This window comes from Ornithodoros turicata, chromosome 4 (genome assembly GCF_037126465.1).
Source record: "Ornithodoros turicata isolate Travis chromosome 4, ASM3712646v1, whole genome shotgun sequence".
Lineage (NCBI taxonomy): Eukaryota > Metazoa > Arthropoda > Arachnida > Ixodida > Argasidae > Ornithodoros > Ornithodoros turicata.
In genome coordinates this window covers 514,160-533,373 of record NC_088204.1, presented here as the reverse complement: position 1 = coordinate 533,373, position 19,214 = coordinate 514,160, and the positions used below count along the sequence as shown (strand labels likewise).

General features: G+C 43.2%; 1 protein-coding gene across 1 annotated transcript in view; it reads left to right on the top strand.

The window, feature by feature from the left end:
* The window catches only part of LOC135390572 (serine/threonine-protein kinase PLK1-like), a 33,241-nt gene extending 19,618 nt beyond the window's left edge, over positions 1 to 13,623 (top strand). Inside the window, exons 4-13 of the mRNA XM_064620308.1 lie at positions 140 to 357; positions 3,781 to 3,876; positions 4,797 to 5,102; positions 7,888 to 7,993; positions 8,455 to 8,536; positions 8,779 to 8,853; positions 8,909 to 9,071; positions 10,623 to 10,752; positions 11,498 to 11,620; positions 11,676 to 13,623. Coding sequence (XP_064476378.1) covers positions 140 to 357; positions 3,781 to 3,876; positions 4,797 to 5,102; positions 7,888 to 7,993; positions 8,455 to 8,536; positions 8,779 to 8,853; positions 8,909 to 9,071; positions 10,623 to 10,752; positions 11,498 to 11,620; positions 11,676 to 11,882 — 1,506 coding nt within the window. The 3' untranslated portion in view covers positions 11,883 to 13,623. The remainder of the gene's footprint in view (positions 1 to 139; positions 358 to 3,780; positions 3,877 to 4,796; positions 5,103 to 7,887; positions 7,994 to 8,454; positions 8,537 to 8,778; positions 8,854 to 8,908; positions 9,072 to 10,622; positions 10,753 to 11,497; positions 11,621 to 11,675) is intronic.
* The last annotated feature ends 5,591 nt before the right edge of the window (positions 13,624 to 19,214 follow it).

Here is a 19,214-nt window from a genome sequence, read left to right as displayed (position 1 = left end):
CTTACCAGTGTCACGTTGGCTTGGTGGCTAAAATTGTGCTCTCTATGTTTGTCGTTGAGTTCCAAAGTCATAAAGTCTTATCTGTTACCTTAAGCGTACGTTGGCCGATTAAAGTGTGCTTAATTAATGTTTGTCGCAGTCCCTCGTGCACGTGCTGAAACAGAGGAACACACTGACAGAACCTGAGACCCGTTATTTCATGCAACAATTGGCCGAAGGAGTTGAGCACATCCACTCCCAAGGGATCGTTCACAGGGACCTCAAGCTGGGGAACATGTTACTGTCCGAGGATATGCAACTCAAGATAGCAGATTTTGGCCTAGCTACCCGTATATCTCCGGATGGACCAAAAAAATAGTAAGCCACTTTGTCTCTGGCATGAATTGAGTGCTTTGCCTCATTGTGAAACCAGAACCGACCCAAAAACTGCTTGCAACCATAACCGGTGCATAACTGGAAAATCTGGTCACCCATAAACTGAAACCAGAATTGAAAAATAAGATTCAGGTTGCCGGTTCGTAACGTGTGGTAGAAGCATGCTTGCAGGCATGTGTAATACGCCTGTGTTAGGGGTACGCATGCTGACATCAATAGATTATCATATATATAGGCAATATTGTAGAAGATGGTTTGTTATGTTGACAATAGCCTAAACTTGAATATGGCCACTCACTGCTGTTGCCTGCCACTTGGGTAAAGCTTTGTCAAACTCATACCCAATGAATGTCGGCCATGTGCGATGAGTCCCATACTACAGGTTGATGGCCACACATCTATCCGGGAGTGTGTTTATACGCTATAGTTTTCATCACGTCACGTTCGACCGTCACGCGGAAAAACGATGGGCTTCGAACCATGGACCTTGAGGGTGTCAGGGGGATACTTTATCCTTCAGCTACTGCCACAACGACGTATCATGCTATCGACAAAGCTTGATTACGCTCTACGATAGGCTAGACACATTCTGGGTTACCCGGCCAGCGTGATCAAGCTCGCGTAATTTTTAATCATGAGAGGCCTGGTGGGGTTAAGACAGTGGGGAATCTTCTCAACCAATCTTCCAGTGGCATGCCGAATAAGACGCAGATAAGTCCTCTCCTCGGTGCATAAAAAATTCAAGTAGAAAAGCTTATTTTGAGCGAAAATTCATTAGAATATTCGCGTTGAGGTGCTGTATCCCCTGCGCAATCGTCCTACATCGCAGAGCAGAAATGCTGGGGCAAATTCCTGAATTTATGACAGTACGATATCACAAAGACGGAACCACGAAGGCGCTTACTCTTTTTCCCAGTAGGTTTCCCCAAATTTAACCACTCGTTGACGACATACATTGAGGAAGGTGGGGATTTCATTCTTGATTCCGAAACATTGATTCCTCACGTCTACAACAATGCCAAAATGACATTCCTGACAACCTTTTCTGTCAAATAGTATGTTTTTAATAGATAACATCGTCTATAATGTTGATTACCTGTTGAATGGAGCTGTAACATGGATAATTTTCATTCAAACGTGTTACTTTTAACAGACAGCACAACAGGAAAGATGGAAATACGAAATGTCGTACCCCCTATATCTCATGCACACACTGTTATTTGACCCAAAATTGAGTTTTTGTACCTCCTTTAAAACTATTACACGAGTCGTACAGCAGCGTTACATACGCTATATACGCCGTCCGATCTTTCGGACTCTGCGGGGATTGCGCAGAAATCCGAATAATCGAGCAGTCCGAAAAAACGAATTTCGCTTCAAAACACTTTATTAAGCACTAATTTGGCGGAAAAAGTCTCTCTTATCTTCCATCTCTGCCTGATAACATCGACTTCTGCTTCCATTTACCTTCTTCATTAGTTCCGAGTTTGACGAATGCACACTACATTATCGAAAGCCGCGAACGCTCATTCGCGACCATTTCGTTCACACTGTGTTCCGAACGCCGGCGTACTCCGCTACAAAAACTGATTCGTTTCATTCTTCGAGCTATACTCAAGCTCCACACGTATAATACGTAAATAACAATAACAATTGTCAAATACGTATTTATTGCGTTTTATACAGCAACCTGTAAAGCGACGCCCGCTTCGAGGAGCAGACGACGACACATGTCTCAACACAGTCGACAAACTAATACTTCTTCGTCTTCTTTCAGCAGCTGCTGTGATGCGGTCTTCATATTTGCGTTTCCGCTCCTCTTGCGTTTGCTGCCGTACGGCATTTAGCGCTACCTTAGACTATTGATTAGAATTACGTCATGTTTGCTGTCTACTCCGCTGTGCTCCCGTCCCAGCATTCTCGCTCGCGGAGCGCGCTGATTGGTTCAGACTCGCGTCTTTCCTGGCACTCCCGTGGTAGAAGCAATCTCAAAGCTGCGAACTTCGCTCAGCGTCAGACGCCCTGGGCGACGCGTCAAAAATGTGAGCGTCCGCGATGGTGGTGGTGGTCCGCGATTCCGGAAGCGTCAACTGCAGATGAACCAATCAAAGTACGCCAGATCGCCTGCACGTGGTCGTCTGCTCTCGTGAATCATCGTCATCGTCCTCTTCTTGCAACTGGATGCTGTCGTCTGCTCGCTGTTTCGCCAACTGTATCGTTAGAACGTGAGGCATTCTCTGCCAAGAAACATGTTTTCCTTTCGCAGTAGTGAATATGCCTTTCGGTACGTTACTGGGCGCATCTTTTCAGACAGTTGTTGGATTTAGTTGCAAAATTTGTGACATTAAATGCACTTTTTCGAGCAACTGATTTCACTAAGCTTTCACCTTATACCCTGGCAACAGTGACATCACAGCATGACTTCCCGACGCCGTCCGCTGGTTTTTCGCTCCATGGAGCTGGTGCCGGCGAACAACTGGCGGCGGAACGCACGTGGCAGTCTGCCGCGCGAACTTGGTTGAAAAAATGCGCTCCCATGGAGGTTGCCCTTACGGCAAGTGGAGGCGTTCCGTAAGTCGGCTTCACCTAACGCCTCCGTGCTTCAGGCGAAGCTCGCTTTACTCCGCGGGTGGACAGCACGTGCTCGGCTTCGCGAAGCGCCACCACAGGACTATTTTCTTCAGTCAATTTCTATACATATTTGGTTTCCTCGACCTTCGTATCGCGTCATGTGCGAGTGATGAGCTGGCGACCGCTCGGGCGACCGAATAATCGATCGGTGACTGTACATACCTCTCAGCCAACTGATTGTATCCGGTTCGTAGGATTAAGGCAGGAACTGTGAGATACTTGAATAATCAATGGGTGTTTCAAGCATCTTACATAAAACGCGAGGGATTCAACCAAACGTGGACAGTTCAATGATCCTTTTGAAAATAAATGGAAGGTCTTACGTCTCTCATTCAAGGTTTCGTACATTTATACAGTCCCCCAAAGTAACGGTCAAAATATACGCGAATAAATCTGCATTGTACACTTTCTGTATGAGAGGAGAGAACCGCACTAATACAATTCCATACCGCTGAGCAATACTGTGGTCTGGAAACAATATGAGAAAGATAGTCTAAGAAAGCAGCGCGGATTGCTAAAGCCTCGAGCAATTCTAGTTATTTATTTTAATTAAAAGTGGCCAAGACCTTTCAGTAGCGTTAGGACTGCAACAACAACAACAAGAGGTGAACACCAACACAAAGTATTGAAAGCAGTTCTTTCAGTGCTTTGTTTTGATCCATTGTAGGTTTTAAAGACTGCAGTGAATCATGAATTAGAACCAACAAGCTTGATTTGCAGCTAATATCGTAGCTTTTGGAATGTTTGACGTTTAAAGAGATGGTTACCTCCTAGTGCCGTGTGTGGGACACCCAACTACATTGCACCTGAGGTGCTCAAGATGCAAGGGCATGGCTTTGCTGCTGACATCTGGGCTATGGGTTGCATTATGTAAGTAGTGTCTGTCATCCTGCATATGTATATCTATAGAAAAAGGGAGAGACTGGTGTACTGAAGAGTGACGTGTTGAATGAAAGTTCTTGTACCACCAAGAAAGTACCATAACACGAAAATGAATCTCACTAAACGGAAATCTCTTAAACGGATTTACTGCTTTAGTGGAACAACAGCCGCAAGGTTGTTTGGATTCGTATTTATGCATTGCAAAAATTTTCCCGTTAAAGGGAAGGAAAATTTTTACACCACTGGGTAAACAAACATTTGAAAGCATCATAGTTACATGCATCGCAGCTTGTTTCCTTGTACGGCCATGTTAACAGTAGTAAATGCCATTTCCAACAGCATAATGCTCTTGATCTTTAAAGCAAGATGGAAGTTATCAACAATTTTGAGAGTTGCTACACAAAAATGGCACTTCCAATGAAGTGAGAGATAGCAAAAAGGACAGGCTGCGTGATGCCTTTAGTGCTTGATAATTTGGACTGCAAAGAAACACACTTGGACTCGGCTTGAGAAATGCTTGCTACTGTGGATAAAGTGCCCAAAGTCAGAATACCCCAATGTTCATGTAAAGGTTGAACATCGCAATGAGGACTAGAATAAAGTTGAAAATTGTGCGTGTATTCCTTGTCTTTGATGCAGTAATGGAACTCCCGATAAACAGAAGAGATTTTCCAGGTCCCTTGAGGTTCCGTTTAAAGAAATTGCACTGTATTTGAACTGAGTATTGGAAAAAAGCATGGAATGTTTTGAAATAACGCTATTTGGTCTGATAACCGAATGGAATATTTGACCGTACATCATTTGCCATGGAAACTTGTTGCTACACATTTTCCCACTTGACACGAGATTAATCTGTTTTAGAATGAGGCCACAATATTGCGCAGCTTGCTAAAAAAAATGTGTTTCAGGTATGCCATGCTAGTGGGCACACCTCCATTCGAGACAGCAACACTGGGCGAAACCTACCAGCGCATCACTCAGAACCTGTACTCGATCCCAGCACAAGTGAGTGCAACAGCGAGGGACCTCATTTCATCTATGCTTCGTTCTGATCCCTCAGAGCGACCTACAGTCACCCAAATCCTCCAACACCAATTCTTCAGTCAACCACTGGTTCTCACAGAGCTGTCTCCATCGTGCTGTTACACTCCACCAAGATTTCCCTCAACTGTACCTGAAGATCCAAAAAGTGCACATTCACCAAGAGCAGTCAGGTGTGTACGCCATTTTTGCAGCTCTTTAAGCTTGATTTAAAGCGACTGTCTGAGATTTTATTCCCGACCAGCACCTTTGGCACGCAATTGTTGCTAGTTTGGGAAACAAGGACGCAAAGGAGCAAGTTTGTATGGTGAAGAAGAATTCTACGTAGGATTCCTTTCCACAGAATTGGAGATTTTCTGCAGCAGAAGAGCCCTTAAAGGAGCAATGAGGCGACATTTAATGCGGCTCGAAAAACCAAAGTTCATTCATTAAGTCAGGAGTCACCATGAAAATATTTTTGCTCTGTAATGTGTTGTCACTGTGCAGTCAAATTCGCAAAAACAATCAGAGAAAGCAGACGGTCACCATGACCCTTGTGTGACGTTGTCAACTCCTTTTTTTCTTCTTCTCAGCTCCCGCTTGTGCAGCACAAGTCACACGGTGAGGGGGATAGTCTCTTTCCAAGAGGCCCCTCGCAAGTGCTGCAGCAAAAAGCAAAACAGAAATATTGGGGGTTACCTCAAACTCGAGGGACCTTTTTCACAAATGCTTATGCACATGCGCTGTGGCACAGATGACCTTGGGTGCGCCGGACGAGGTTATCTCAATTTTCAGTAGATGGCGCTGGATGGGAATGACACTGCTAACTCGTCGGCACTACTCCACGCCCAGAATCTGTTTTGATCCTCTATCCCAGTAAACCACTAATATCCCTAGGACATCCGTGCAAGGTCGTGAGCTTCCTAAATATCTGGACAGGACAGATTGTCTGCAATATCTGTGGGACGCCTCAAAATGGCATTTGTGTTTGGTTATGGTGGATGTCCCAGCTACGTCCACAGGATATCATGCTTTCGATGTTTGAAAGGAAGCAACTGACAGATCTTAGGGATATCTGTGGGAGATCGAGCACACCTCATTGACCGCCAGAAGGATGTTGCAAGGACGTTGCCTGCAGATATACAGATGAACATGTGATGTTTGGTATGTTGTTCCGACAGCAACTCTTTTCTTGTGCTGAGAGCAACAAAAACTTCTGTGGATCTTAATTATAGACATGGGGAAACAAATTTCTATCCTTCACATTCTGCTGGCCGTGCAAAGTGTTTATCTGTGCGTAACACTCGTCAAGCAACAGAGGAATTGGATCACTCGGTCACCTTTACAGCTTCGGACACTTTGGCAGCAGGGGCTATTTTGAATGCTCTGGTCTCCCTTCAAGTCCATGTATGCGAAGGAGGGGCCAAAAAGGGGAGGCTGCTCTTTTTTTCCTTTAGGGTGAGAGCACCATGAACTTTTAATAATTAAAATGTGTAATATGTCTGGCGATAAATATGTACTTTTCATTCATATCAGTGTGGCATCATCACTTCTGATGTATAAATGGAAACAAGCCCACATTAATATTAAAATTTTAACATTCAGCACGAAGGTTCATAAACGTCCCACATTTCCAAGTTACATCGCAGCGATGTACCTGCAACATTCAAACAGTGTCCATATCCTGGTCCCCTAGATGTTGCATGGATATCTATGGGATATTCCAGGGATTGTCTAAGATGGGGTATCCTGCAGGAGATCTGTTGTTTGCTGGGATATTATTCGTGTGGGTTCGTTTTGGTGCACACAGAGGGTGGTGCTGTGGGAAAGCTGCTAGGATACGACATGAATGGGAAAAAGGTCCATTCACAGTGGTACATTGTCAGTGTTTTATGAGGCCTTTAAGGACAGGTCAGCAGCTAGTCCTGGCACGAGGGTTGAGAAGCCATTTCATCATGAGGACTCGCGAAGAGGAACCCCATCTTCTTTACATTTGATACAGTCTGGTAGACATTTTGGACCTTGAGCGTCCCAAATTTTGCGAGGCTACCTGCGTTGTGGCAAGGCCTACCAGTTGTGGTATGCCGGCTGTTGACCGCATGGCATCTCCTATGCAAGCGGTCCAAGAACCTTTACTCTTTTCTTTTGGCCAAGCCAGCTGCTAACCATCCTGTAGCAATCAATCTGCACCGGGGATCCGCAGTGAGACAACAGTGAGCTCCAAATGCCTCGTGATGGTCATCCCTGGCACACCACCTAGGGACGCTTTTTAGCTGGTGCAGGCAGCCGCTGGTAGCCAAAAAAAGGGCTTTGATTGGCTGTCTATGTGTGAAGGAGCGAGAGGAGGCATATAGGTTTTTATGCTTATTGCTTATGTACTATAACGAGAGGATAGAGAGGTAGCAAGCGAGCTGGTGGTATAGATCCATAACTTAAAAACCCGAGACTAGGGGACAAAAAACGTCTGTGTTTATCATTTGTTTGTCCCCTAGTCTCGGGTTTTTAAGTTATGGGCTTCTGTACTGATTGCGATAGCCGCCACTTGAGCTTTCAATGGGACCTGCCCACACCGTCCTGGTACTGCTGCTGTTGCTGCATCACGCCGAGCCATGCACTTATTTACTTATGAACGTTTCATATACAGCGAGACAATTTTATTCGGATGAACCAACTTGAGCGCTTGCATCCAGTGCAAATAATTGCCAGTTTAACCGGCTCTAGTCTGTCCTTAGATGTGAGGCAGAAAATTCTAGGACATCTGGACCACTGAAATGAATGACATTGCAACTTGCGCTATATTGATGTGAAAGTACGACACAAAGGCAACTGCATTTTCACCAAAGCGCATTTGTGAATAACGCGAAACCAATGTATAATTTGAACTGGTTCAATGCCAACATTGCAGCAGTTAACAATACCTCATTCCTATTTTAATTCGTTTCAAGGTCAGTTTCACTCGTTATCCTATATTCCCTGCAGGTCTACACCAGCACATGGTTACAGTGACTGCCGAGAAACTAAGAAAGTCACGCACTTGGTATCCAAATTACAAGTCCAGTGCCTGAAAAGAGAAAGCAGCAGCAAGGTATTTTTCTCCTTTTAGTCCACACTCGTAAAGGATTATTATTGCAGCCTCGTGACCAGATATCCTGATTTAGGCAGAACAGGTCCCACTTTTTCAATTGTGTCCTAGTGTCCCATGAGCACTTTGTAGACAGCCAAGAAGAAGGAAGAAAGATTTAAACCTACTCACATTTCTCCTATATCTGGACAATGGTTTATGTGCAGGCAAAACGAGCCATTCCCATAGTTCCCATAGAGAGTCATCGCTGGCACACACTTTGCTTCTCAAGCTGCGCCTACGATGATCGTAGCGAGAGTACAATTACATGCTGAACAGAACACATCAGAGTCAAAGTACTGTATGTGCATAAAATGTAAATAAAAGAAAGAAAAAAGTGGCAGCAAAAGACGCACTCCTTGGGGAATATGCTCCCTTTAGGTTATTATTTAAAAGAAAGTGCGTTCTCCAATGTCTTTTTCCAGTCATCCGAAGCACCGAGCAAGCCAGATTCGACCAAAAGTGGGATCATGATGACGCTCAGTCGTGTTCTGTGCCCAGACAAACGTAAGGAAAGCATATTTTGTTTTTTGCATCCAGTGGGCTTTTTGTGGTTTACATCTTTTCCATAACAGGGCGACAATAAAATTGTTTTCGAAGCATTTCTGGCGGGTTTAGTTAGCATTCTCGATAACTTGAGTGGTAAACATGAATCAACCCTGTGGGAGGACGGTCAGAATCCAAGCTGTGCTCTTTGAGGACAACACAATTTCCCCGTGGAGTGCTAAGAAAGTGCTCCTCCATTGCAGGCTCCACACAAAAGGCAGGCCCTACTGTGTTTTTACACAAGACGCTGCTCGCGTGTCTCGAGGAAACGCCATCGTGTAAGTCTTTTGTTACTCTGCAGTGAAACGCAATTAATTTATTTGGTTATTTCAGATGCGACGCAGAACCCGACCCTGCTACAAAATGTCACGGTGCCATTTGTGACAAAGTGGATAGACTACTCTAACAAATATGGATTTGGATTCCAGCTGTCGGACAATAGTGTCGGTGTACAGTTCAATGATACTTCAAGGTTGAACCTCTCGCCAGACAAAAGGTAACTGTCGTTGACATTCTTTATATTTTACAGCTGTGTCGTTTCTGTGGTATAACGGTATAACGGTGCCATACCTAATTGAATCTCACCATATTTTATTAGCTCTTTCAAAAGCCCGCTATGTTGTTTAGGCCAGTGCTTCCCAAACTCTGCTACCCATAAAAAATATAAGATCACGATCCTCTCCCTGGCTTTTCACGATGCCACAAGCCTTCAGATTTCGGTGCACAAAGAGTAATACACAAAATTGACACTAAAGATTGGCCCCCTTTTTTTCAACGTCGCGTCACGAGCTGTTTCACGACCCCCCCCCCCCCACACACACACACACTGAATCTTTCATGACTAGTGTTGGGAATCCCGGTTAATTTGTACACTCCCAGGATTTCAGGATTTTTCCGGACGGATCCTGGTATCCGGATCGGGATTAAGACAAAGCTGAGACATCCCGCATACACACCATTTGAGTAGTAACTCTGATTTCCTGCGTGCATTTTGTATGTCTCTCCTTGACACTCTGTTTTTACATGTCAGTTGAAACATTCTTCATTACATTACATTAGATTATTTTTCAAACTTTTTAAGATGAGACACTTATATGGAAAAGCTAAGATAACGCGCTTAATTTTATTCTCAGTCTCCTTACGAAGCACCCACCAAAGATGAAACCATACTGCGACACCCAAAACTGAATAATTGTAGTATGCAGACTTGGAAGCAACAAAAAGAGAATGCACCTGGATGGCTTTTGAAGCTCTAGGTGGTTCACATTGTTTTGAAGGAGATGCTTGTGGAACCCTTTTGTAGAGACCGTAGCAGTTTTAAGCAATTGGCCTCCTCAGTTTAACGTTCTGTCCATCTTTGGCATGCAAAACAAAGACGGGCAGCAGACACAAGCTTCGTCTTTGTTTTGTTTTCAACACGGGCTCCGACCAACAAGCCTTACTTTCTACACCTAAAGCTATATGCTCGATGAAGTGCTTAGCTTCTGTAGGAAATCGCTATATATTACTTGGCTGGTCTGCTCATCACAGAAACTACGTAAATCGACAAATCTGGTCCCCAGCTGTTCTTTATTATTATTCTTCATTGTGCTGCTGTTCGCGTGCATGCCCAATACAAGCACTTTGACGACGACGTTAAAAGCGCTCAAAAGCAGCGATGCATGGAGCACATGTGTCATCAACAGATGAAGCCCGCTCACCACGCAATCGAGGGTGTACGCTCTTAGGCTGCTTAGCAGGCAGCGAAGAATTGTCATTCCAAACGAATGTTAGAGATCAGACATCATTATTGTTCCACAGTTCTGCGTCGCGATTGCACCAGCGGTACGTTTTCAGTATTCCCTTCAAGTCCAAAAAATCCAGGGATTTTTCGTGGAAATTACAGGATTTGGAACATGAAAATCACCCAGGATTTGTGATGTCCCAGATCCCAACACTAACTTACGACTCCCAGTCTCGAAAATGCTGGTTTAGGCAATAAACATTTTCGCTCTGCAAATGGAAGCTGTTCTTACTTTTAATTTACTCGCTTAAATTTCACTTGCAGTCGTGTGGAATATCACGATGCAGCTGGCAAGATGAGCGTATACGACCCTTTAAGCATTCCAGGACTTCTTGAGGAAAAATTTGACTTGCTCAAGTATTTTGCTCAATATATGGACGAGAACCTAACTGAAGTAAGTCACCCTCATTTCTTTCAGCTGACTCTCCAGTTATTGATGTTTAAGTGGTGGACAAAACGTGCACCAATGACAGACAGTAGCAGAGGACATAAGCTTGTTTCATTTCTTTTAGCCAGAGTCTGGTTCACAAACTTATCTATCAAGTGTGGATTAGAGCTGCGCAAATATTCAAAACTTGGAATTTGCTTGTGACTCACGATCAAGAAAGCTATGACTGTGGGAAATCGCAGTCATGGGTTAGCGAAAGAAGCTGTTTTTTGTAGGAAAATGACATACTTTAAAATCTGTAAGACCCCCCATGCTCGGTAACAAACAAAAAAAGCCTGCACAAAGACATAGCACTGTGCTGTGTGTTTGTGTCTTTTTTTGTTTGTTCCCTGGCATGGGGGGTGTATCGATTTTAAAGTATGTCATTTTCCTGCAAAAAACAGCTTCTTTTGCTATTGTTGGTTGTGTGACACCCCAAGAGGCCCAAAATGCACTCTTGAGCGAAAGAATAATGTTTCCCAAGTTAGTGTTATAAGCAAGAGCTTTGGAGAACTTGGTGCTCAGAATAATCTTGAGTATGGGCAGTTTCTTATGCATTACAAAATAAATACTAATATAAAATACTAAAATAAAAAAGATCTCGATTACTTTTATTTGGTAGTATCACGTTGGAATGTTTTGTTAAGGTTCATTTCTGGCACAGTCATTATGAATACAAGAATGGTCAGTAATTTGGAATGGCCTTCTCCAGGGCGCTGACCTCGTCCCAGCAATAGAAGCATCTAGTAAGAAGAAGAAATGTATCCCATACATGAAACGTTGGGTGCGAACAACACAAGCAATTGTCATGCAACTAAGCTGCTCCACACTTCAGGTGGGTTTTCGTGCGTGCTGTTTGAGAACTCGATGGCACCTTCTCTGCATTCCAGGTGAATTTCTTCAAGGATCACACAAAACTGGTCATCAACGCCAACCATTGCCTTCTGCTCTACATCAACGAAGACCGTCAGTCTTGTTTCTACTCGCTGAACGACATTGCCAGCAAGGGCTGCGAAGACTCACTACGTGGCCGTCTGCAGTTTGCCCTTTCAGCCCTCAGGGAATTCCTCGATGTTGAGATGAAGGACAACGTTTGACGTCTCGGTGCCTTTTGGCATCGCAGAAACTAGTCCATGCTATGTCCCCATTACACGCTGCCCTCACGTTGTCAGTGTAACTCTGAGGCTTGGAACAGAGTCTCTGCCCTCAGGTAAAACGCAGCTGGCCAAGCGGGCGCCCAGCCAAAGGTTTGTAATAAGGGCATGGGTAGTTGCAACCTATTTACTACTGCCATAACAATATCTTGTCACTGTTTTATATATTTCTCTTTTGTTTTCTTTGTTGCCATTATTGCTCTTCCTCAACAGATGCAAGAACAGAATCTTTGTTGGGAGTGGTGCTGCCTACAAATGACACATGAAACATTTACCCAAGTTGCGTGGCATATACTACTTTTTACTGCTGTTTACACGGCTTCAATTTGCCTCTATTTATGTTTACACGGAATTTATAAGAAACAGTTCAACTGAGAAATGGGTGAAAAGGTTACACTTGTTGAACAAGTAATTCACGAAGAAGCCATTACTTGTTCACTTTGTCCCATGTTGTGTTTGTCCTTTATGTAGCCTGTCTGGGCTATCTGTTACACTTATGTTTGGCACACTGCCACAAACGCACATCCCAATTTCTCCAGTTTGGTAATGTATGGGTGCACGTTAAAGGCTAGCTCCGTGAAAAGTTCCTTAATAGCACTCAACAATCTTCCAGTCCAGTCACAAATTGGTTTAGTGTCACCACAGCATAAGTGATGGAGCTCCCTTTATGTAACCTACGTTTCTAAGGCATGCATTTTATCTACTGATTGTCCGTATTTATGTATCCTTATGTTTGTACAAGTACATTGTTGTCAACATTTTTTCTGCCAAATATTTACAAATCAATGTTGCATTTTTACGATGGTACTAGTTGTAATTCTTCTTATTATTTTCGGTTTGCACAATGTACAAGAAATATCACCAAAGACAATTTCATCTCATGTTTACACATCCAGGGCTTGACATGGCATTGCATTCAAACTGTCACATGTATAGCTTCCGTTTTACTATATCCTTGTTATAGGGCATTACTATATATAGCAAAGGCAACAAAGTTGAGCCAACCATTTGCATTTACGTGTGACTTACGAAAAGCCACGTATGGGAGTTGGTGTGAAAATAGTTTGAGTGTGCTTAGCACAATCTTCAGGCAGTCTATAGCAGTGCAGATGTGTTTGCTTTGAGCAAATGATCAATGTCATTAGAGAGTGTTATTTGCAGTTGGCCCAGCTTGCTCTCTGCAGCTTTGGCATTTAAATGTGCCACGTATTACTCAGCACGTGTGTGCAATTGTGAATACATATCACTCACTTTCAAAAAACACCAGTGCCTGCAGATGTTGCATCGCTGTGATATTTCATCATTTTGCATCAACACTTGCTCGCATTACAGATTGTATTAAATATTAACTCGTTATTGCATCTGAGAAAGATAAGTGGGGCATTCTCATAAATGTGCTCATTGAACGGAGCTTCCAAACTAAAAGTGCTTGTATTGAGCTCAAGTGGTCATATTAATCTGGGTATTGCTCGTGTATTATCATTTGGAACATTGTTGAAATCCTTTCTCATTTGAAATGTAGTAGAGCTTCATTAATTCTGCCTCGTTGAACCACAAAAATTGGATTGAACTATTGAAAGATACGTTTTAAGAAATGATGGGAAAACTGTGATGATTTCAAACGCAGTTTGAGATTGTTTTTCTGTAGCAACCTAACTTTTGTGCATAAAGTGCTTTGCTTACATCAAGTTATCTGATGCGTATATGTTTCCCATAGAAATGTGCTGAGCAAAACCTTTGAACCAAGCGATAAGTCACCAACAGGACGTCGAACCGAAAGGTTTTTCGTTCCGGTTTTTGTTTCGGTACAAAGAAAACAGTTTAGTTCCGGTTAAGCTCCGGAGTAAAAAAATAACAGTTTGAAGCCGGTTCAGTTTCACACCATGTAAGGAGGATTGATTGCAGCGAAGATAATCTCCCTTTATTCTTTCCAACAGAGAGAGAAATAAAGAGAGGGGTTACAAGGTCCTACCATGCTACTTATATATGGACAAAAACAAGGAGCCCATCTTGCGATCTGGAACATTGTTGTAATGTGAGGAGGTTTCTGGAGCTTCCTACCCAAACACCGATGGATGCCATGTATTGTGGACTTGGTCTTGCACTACGTACACTTAAGGGCCAAATAATTCGGTTCTCCATTTGAACCGAAATCATATTCATTATAAAAATATGAACCGAAAAACATGTTTTCTTTTTCCCTACGGAGTATAAACTTTTGTTTCTGTTTTTGTTCCGTTCCCGTTTGCCCAAAAATATATATATCTTTGTTTCGGTTTTCGATTCAGGTTTTCGGTTCACTCTGGAACCCTGGTTACCAAAGTGGAATGAACCATACTTTTCTTACTGTCCGTCCGTTTTTTTTCCCCTCTTGGCAGCCATTTGATCATAGGAAGTTTGTAGTCCATTCAGTTACTCTTTGATTGTGTACAGAAACCCATAATATACAGTGAATAAATTGGAAATCTTCCTGACTAAGCAAGTAAAAGCTTTGTATGTAGCGGTCTCGGAACAGCAATCACAGAGTGAGTGATCAGATGGTGCTCACTGTGCATTGTTGGCAGCCACCTGCCATGTACGTGCACTCAAACAATGCCATATAGCATGTTCTAATCATCTCAGTATTTTATTAGTGCTACTTTGTTCCTGCTGTCTGTGTGTGTTGTGCATGGCTTGTATATAACGGAGTAAATGTGTCTTTCACCTCAAAAACAACGTAAATAAAGAATTATGTACGTGTGTAATTGGTTTCGCCCATGCATCTCCTCCCATACGTGTAGGATTTGAGAGGCAACGCCTAAATAGGTTGTCACACCGAAAGTTATGCGGAATAAATCTAAAAGACATGCATCGATCTCAATATTTACATCAAGCTCGCGAGCTCGATCCACTGTATCACACCTAGCAAAACCTCCCTTTAAATGAGGTTACCCTCCTGCATTCCACACGTACACAATGAGCAGAAGGACCTTGTCATAAAAAGCGACTCCCAAAATTGTAGGGGTTAATCTACAGAGCTGCTTATATGCACTGATGTCAACGTTTACATCAAGCTCACGAGCTTGATCCAAGGAATCACAGCTACCAAAATGTCCCTTAAAATTAGGTTACCCTCCAGCATTCCACACTTATGCATTGAACAAAGGGATATTATGATAAAGCGCGACTCCAAAAGTTAGAGGTTAATCTAAAAAGCTGCTTATGTGCATTGACGTCAAGCTCTACATCAAGCTCGCGAGCTTGGTGCAATGACTCACAGTTACCAAGATGTCCCCTTAAATGAGTGACCCTCCTACATTCCACACTTATGCATAGAACAGGAGGATATTATGCTAAAGCGCGACTCCAAAAGTTACAGAGGTTAATCTAAAGCTGCTTATGTGCATTGATGTCAAGCTTTACATCAAGCTCGCGAGCTTGATGCAATGACTCACAGTTACCAAGATGTCCCCTTAAATGAGTGACCCTCCTACATTCCACACTTACGCATAGAACAGGAGGATATTATGCTAAAGCGCGACTCCAAAAGTTACAGAGGTTAATCTAAAGCTGCTTATGTGCATTGATGTCAAGCTTTACGTCAAGCTCGCGAGCTTGATGCAATGACTCACAGTTACCAAGATGTCCCCTTAAATGAGTGACCCTCCTACATTCCACACTTACGCATAGAACAGGAGGATATTATGCTAAAGCGCGACTCCAAAAGTTACAGAGGTAAATCTAAAGCTGCTTATGTGCATTGATGTCAAGCTTTACATCAAGCTCGCGACCTTGATGCAATGACTCACAGTTACCAAGATGTCCCCTTAAATGAGTGACCCTCCTACATTCCACACTTACGCATAGAACAGGAGGATATTATGCTAAAGCGCGACTCCAAAAGTTAGAGGTTAATCTAAAGCTGCTTATGTGCATTGGTGTCAAGCTTTACATCAAGCTCGCGAGCTTGATGCAATGACTCACAGTTACCAAGATGTCCCCTTAAATGAGTGACCCTCCTACATTCCACACTTACGCATAGAACAGGAGGATATTATGCTAAAGCGCGACTCCAAAAGTTACAGAGGTTAATCTAAAGCTGCTTATGTGCACTGATGTCAAGCTTTACATCAAGCTCGCGAGCTTGATGCAATGACTCACAGTTACCAAGATGTCCCCTTAAATGAGTGACCCTCCTACATTCCACACTTACGCATGGAACAGGAGGATATTATGCTAAAGCGCGACTCCAAAAGTTACAGAGGTTAATCTAAAGCTGCTTATGTGCACTGATGTCAAGCTTTACATCAAGCTCGCGAGCTTGATGCAATGACTCACAGTTACCAAGATGTCCCCTTAAATGAGTGACCCTCCTACATTCCACACTTACGCATAGAACAGGAGGATATTATGCTAAAGCGCGACTCCAAAAGTTACAGAGGTTAATCTAAAGCTGCTTATGTGCATTGATGTCAAGCTTTACATCAAGCTCGCGACCTTGATGCAATGACTCACAGTTACCAAGATGTCCCCTTAAATGAGTGACCCTCCTACATTCCACACTTACGCATAGAACAGGAGGATATTATGCTAAAGCGCGACTCCAAAAGTTACAGAGGTTAATCTAAAGCTGCTTATGTGCATTGATGTCAAGCTTTACATCAAGCTCGCGAGCTTGATGCAATGACTCACAGTTACCAAGATGTCCCCTTAAATGAGTGACCCTCCTACATTCCACACTTACGCATAGAACAGGAGGATATTATGCTAAAGCGCGACTCCAAAAGTTACAGAGGTAAATCTAAAGCTGCTTATGTGCATTGATGTCAAGCTTTACATCAAGCTCGCGAGCTTGATGCAATGACTCACAGTTACCAAGATGTCCCCTTAAATGAGTGACCCTCCTACATTCCACACTTACGCATAGAACAGGAGGATATTATGCTAAAGCGCGACTCCAAAAGTTAGAGGTTAATCTAAAGCTGCTTATGTGCATTGGTGTCAAGCTTTACATCAAGCTCGCGAGCTTGATGCAATGACTCACAGTTACCAAGATGTCCCCTTAAATGAGTGACCCTCCTACATTCCACACTTACGCATAGAACAGGAGGATATTATGCTAAAGCGCGACTCCAAAAGTTACAGAGGTTAATCTAAAGCTGCTTATGTGCATTGATGTCAAGCTTTACATCAAGCTCGCGAGCTTGATGCAATGACTCACAGTTACCAAGATGTCCCCTTAAATGAGTGACCCTCCTACATTCCACACTTAAGCATAGAACAGGAGGATATTATGCTAAAGCGTGACTCCAAAAGTTACAGAGGTTAATCTAAAGCTGCTTATGTGCACTGATATCAAGCTTTACATCAAGCTCGCGAGCTTGATGCAATGACTCACAGTTACCAAGATGTCCCCTTAAATGAGTGACCCTCCTACATTCCACACTTAAGCATAGAACAGGAGGATATTATGCTAAAGCGTGACTCCAAAAGTTACAGAGGTTAATCTAAAGCTGCTTATGTGCACTGATATCAAGCTTTACATCAAGCTCGCGAGCTTGATGCAATGACTCACAGTTACCAAGATGTCCCCTTAAATGAGTGACCCTCCTACATTCCACACTTAAGCATAGAACAGGAGGATATTATGCTAAAGCGTGACTCCAAAAGTTACAGAGGTTAATCTAAAGCTGCTTATGTGCACTGATATCAAGCTTTACATCAAGCTCGCGAGCTTGATGCAATGACTCACAGTTACCAAGATGTCCCCTTAAATGAGTGACCCTCCTACATTCCACACTTACGCATAGAACAGGAGGATATTATGCTAAAGCGCGACTCCAAAAGTTACAGAGGTTAATCTAAAGCTGCTTATGTGCATTGATGTCAAGCTTTACATCAAGCTCGCGAGCTTGATGCAATGACTCACAGTTACCAAGATGTCCCCTTAAATGAGTGACCCTCCTACATTCCACACTTACGCATAGAACAGGAGGATATTATGCTAAAGCGCGACTCCAAAAGTTACAGAGGTTAATCTAAAGCTGCTTATGTGCATTGATGTCAAGCTTTACGTCAAGCTCGCGAGCTTGATGCAATGACTCACAGTTACCAAGATGTCCCCTTAAATGAGTGACCCTCCTACATTCCACACTTACGCATAGAACAGGAGGATATTATGCTAAAGCGCGACTCCAAAAGTTACAGAGGTAAATCTAAAGCTGCTTATGTGCATTGATGTCAAGCTTTACATCAAGCTCGCGACCTTGATGCAATGACTCACAGTTACCAAGATGTCCCCTTAAATGAGTGACCCTCCTACATTCCACACTTACGCATAGAACAGGAGGATATTATGCTAAAGCGCGACTCCAAAAGTTAGAGGTTAATCTAAAGCTGCTTATGTGCATTGGTGTCAAGCTTTACATCAAGCTCGCGAGCTTGATGCAATGACTCACAGTTACCAAGATGTCCCCTTAAATGAGTGACCCTCCTACATTCCACACTTACGCATAGAACAGGAGGATATTATGCTAAAGCGCGACTCCAAAAGTTACAGAGGTTAATCTAAAGCTGCTTATGTGCACTGATGTCAAGCTTTACATCAAGCTCGCGAGCTTGATGCAATGACTCACAGTTACCAAGATGTCCCCTTAAATGAGTGACCCTCCTACATTCCACACTTACGCATGGAACAGGAGGATATTATGCTAAAGCGCGACTCCAAAAGTTACAGAGGTTAATCTAAAGCTGCTTATGTGCACTGATGTCAAGCTTTACATCAAGCTCGCGAGCTTGATGCAATGACTCACAGTTACCAAGATGTCCCCTTAAATGAGTGACCCTCCTACATTCCACACTTACGCATAGAACAGGAGGATATTATGCTAAAGCGCGACTCCAAAAGTTACAGAGGTTAATCTAAAGCTGCTTATGTGCATTGATGTCAAGCTTTACATCAAGCTCGCGAGCGTGATGCAATGACTCACAGTTACCAAGATGTCCCCTTAAATGAGTGACCCTCCTACATTCCACACTTACGCATAGAACAGGAGGATATTATGCTAAAGCGCGACTCCAAAAGTTACAGAGGTTAATCTAAAGCTGCTTATGTGCATTGATGTCAAGCTTTACATCAAGCTCGCGAGCTTGATGCAATGACTCACAGTTACCAAGATGTCCCCTTAAATGAGTGACCCTCCTACATTCCACACTTACGCATAGAACAGGAGGATATTATGCTAAAGCGCGACTCCAAAAGTTACAGAGGTAAATCTAAAGCTGCTTATGTGCATT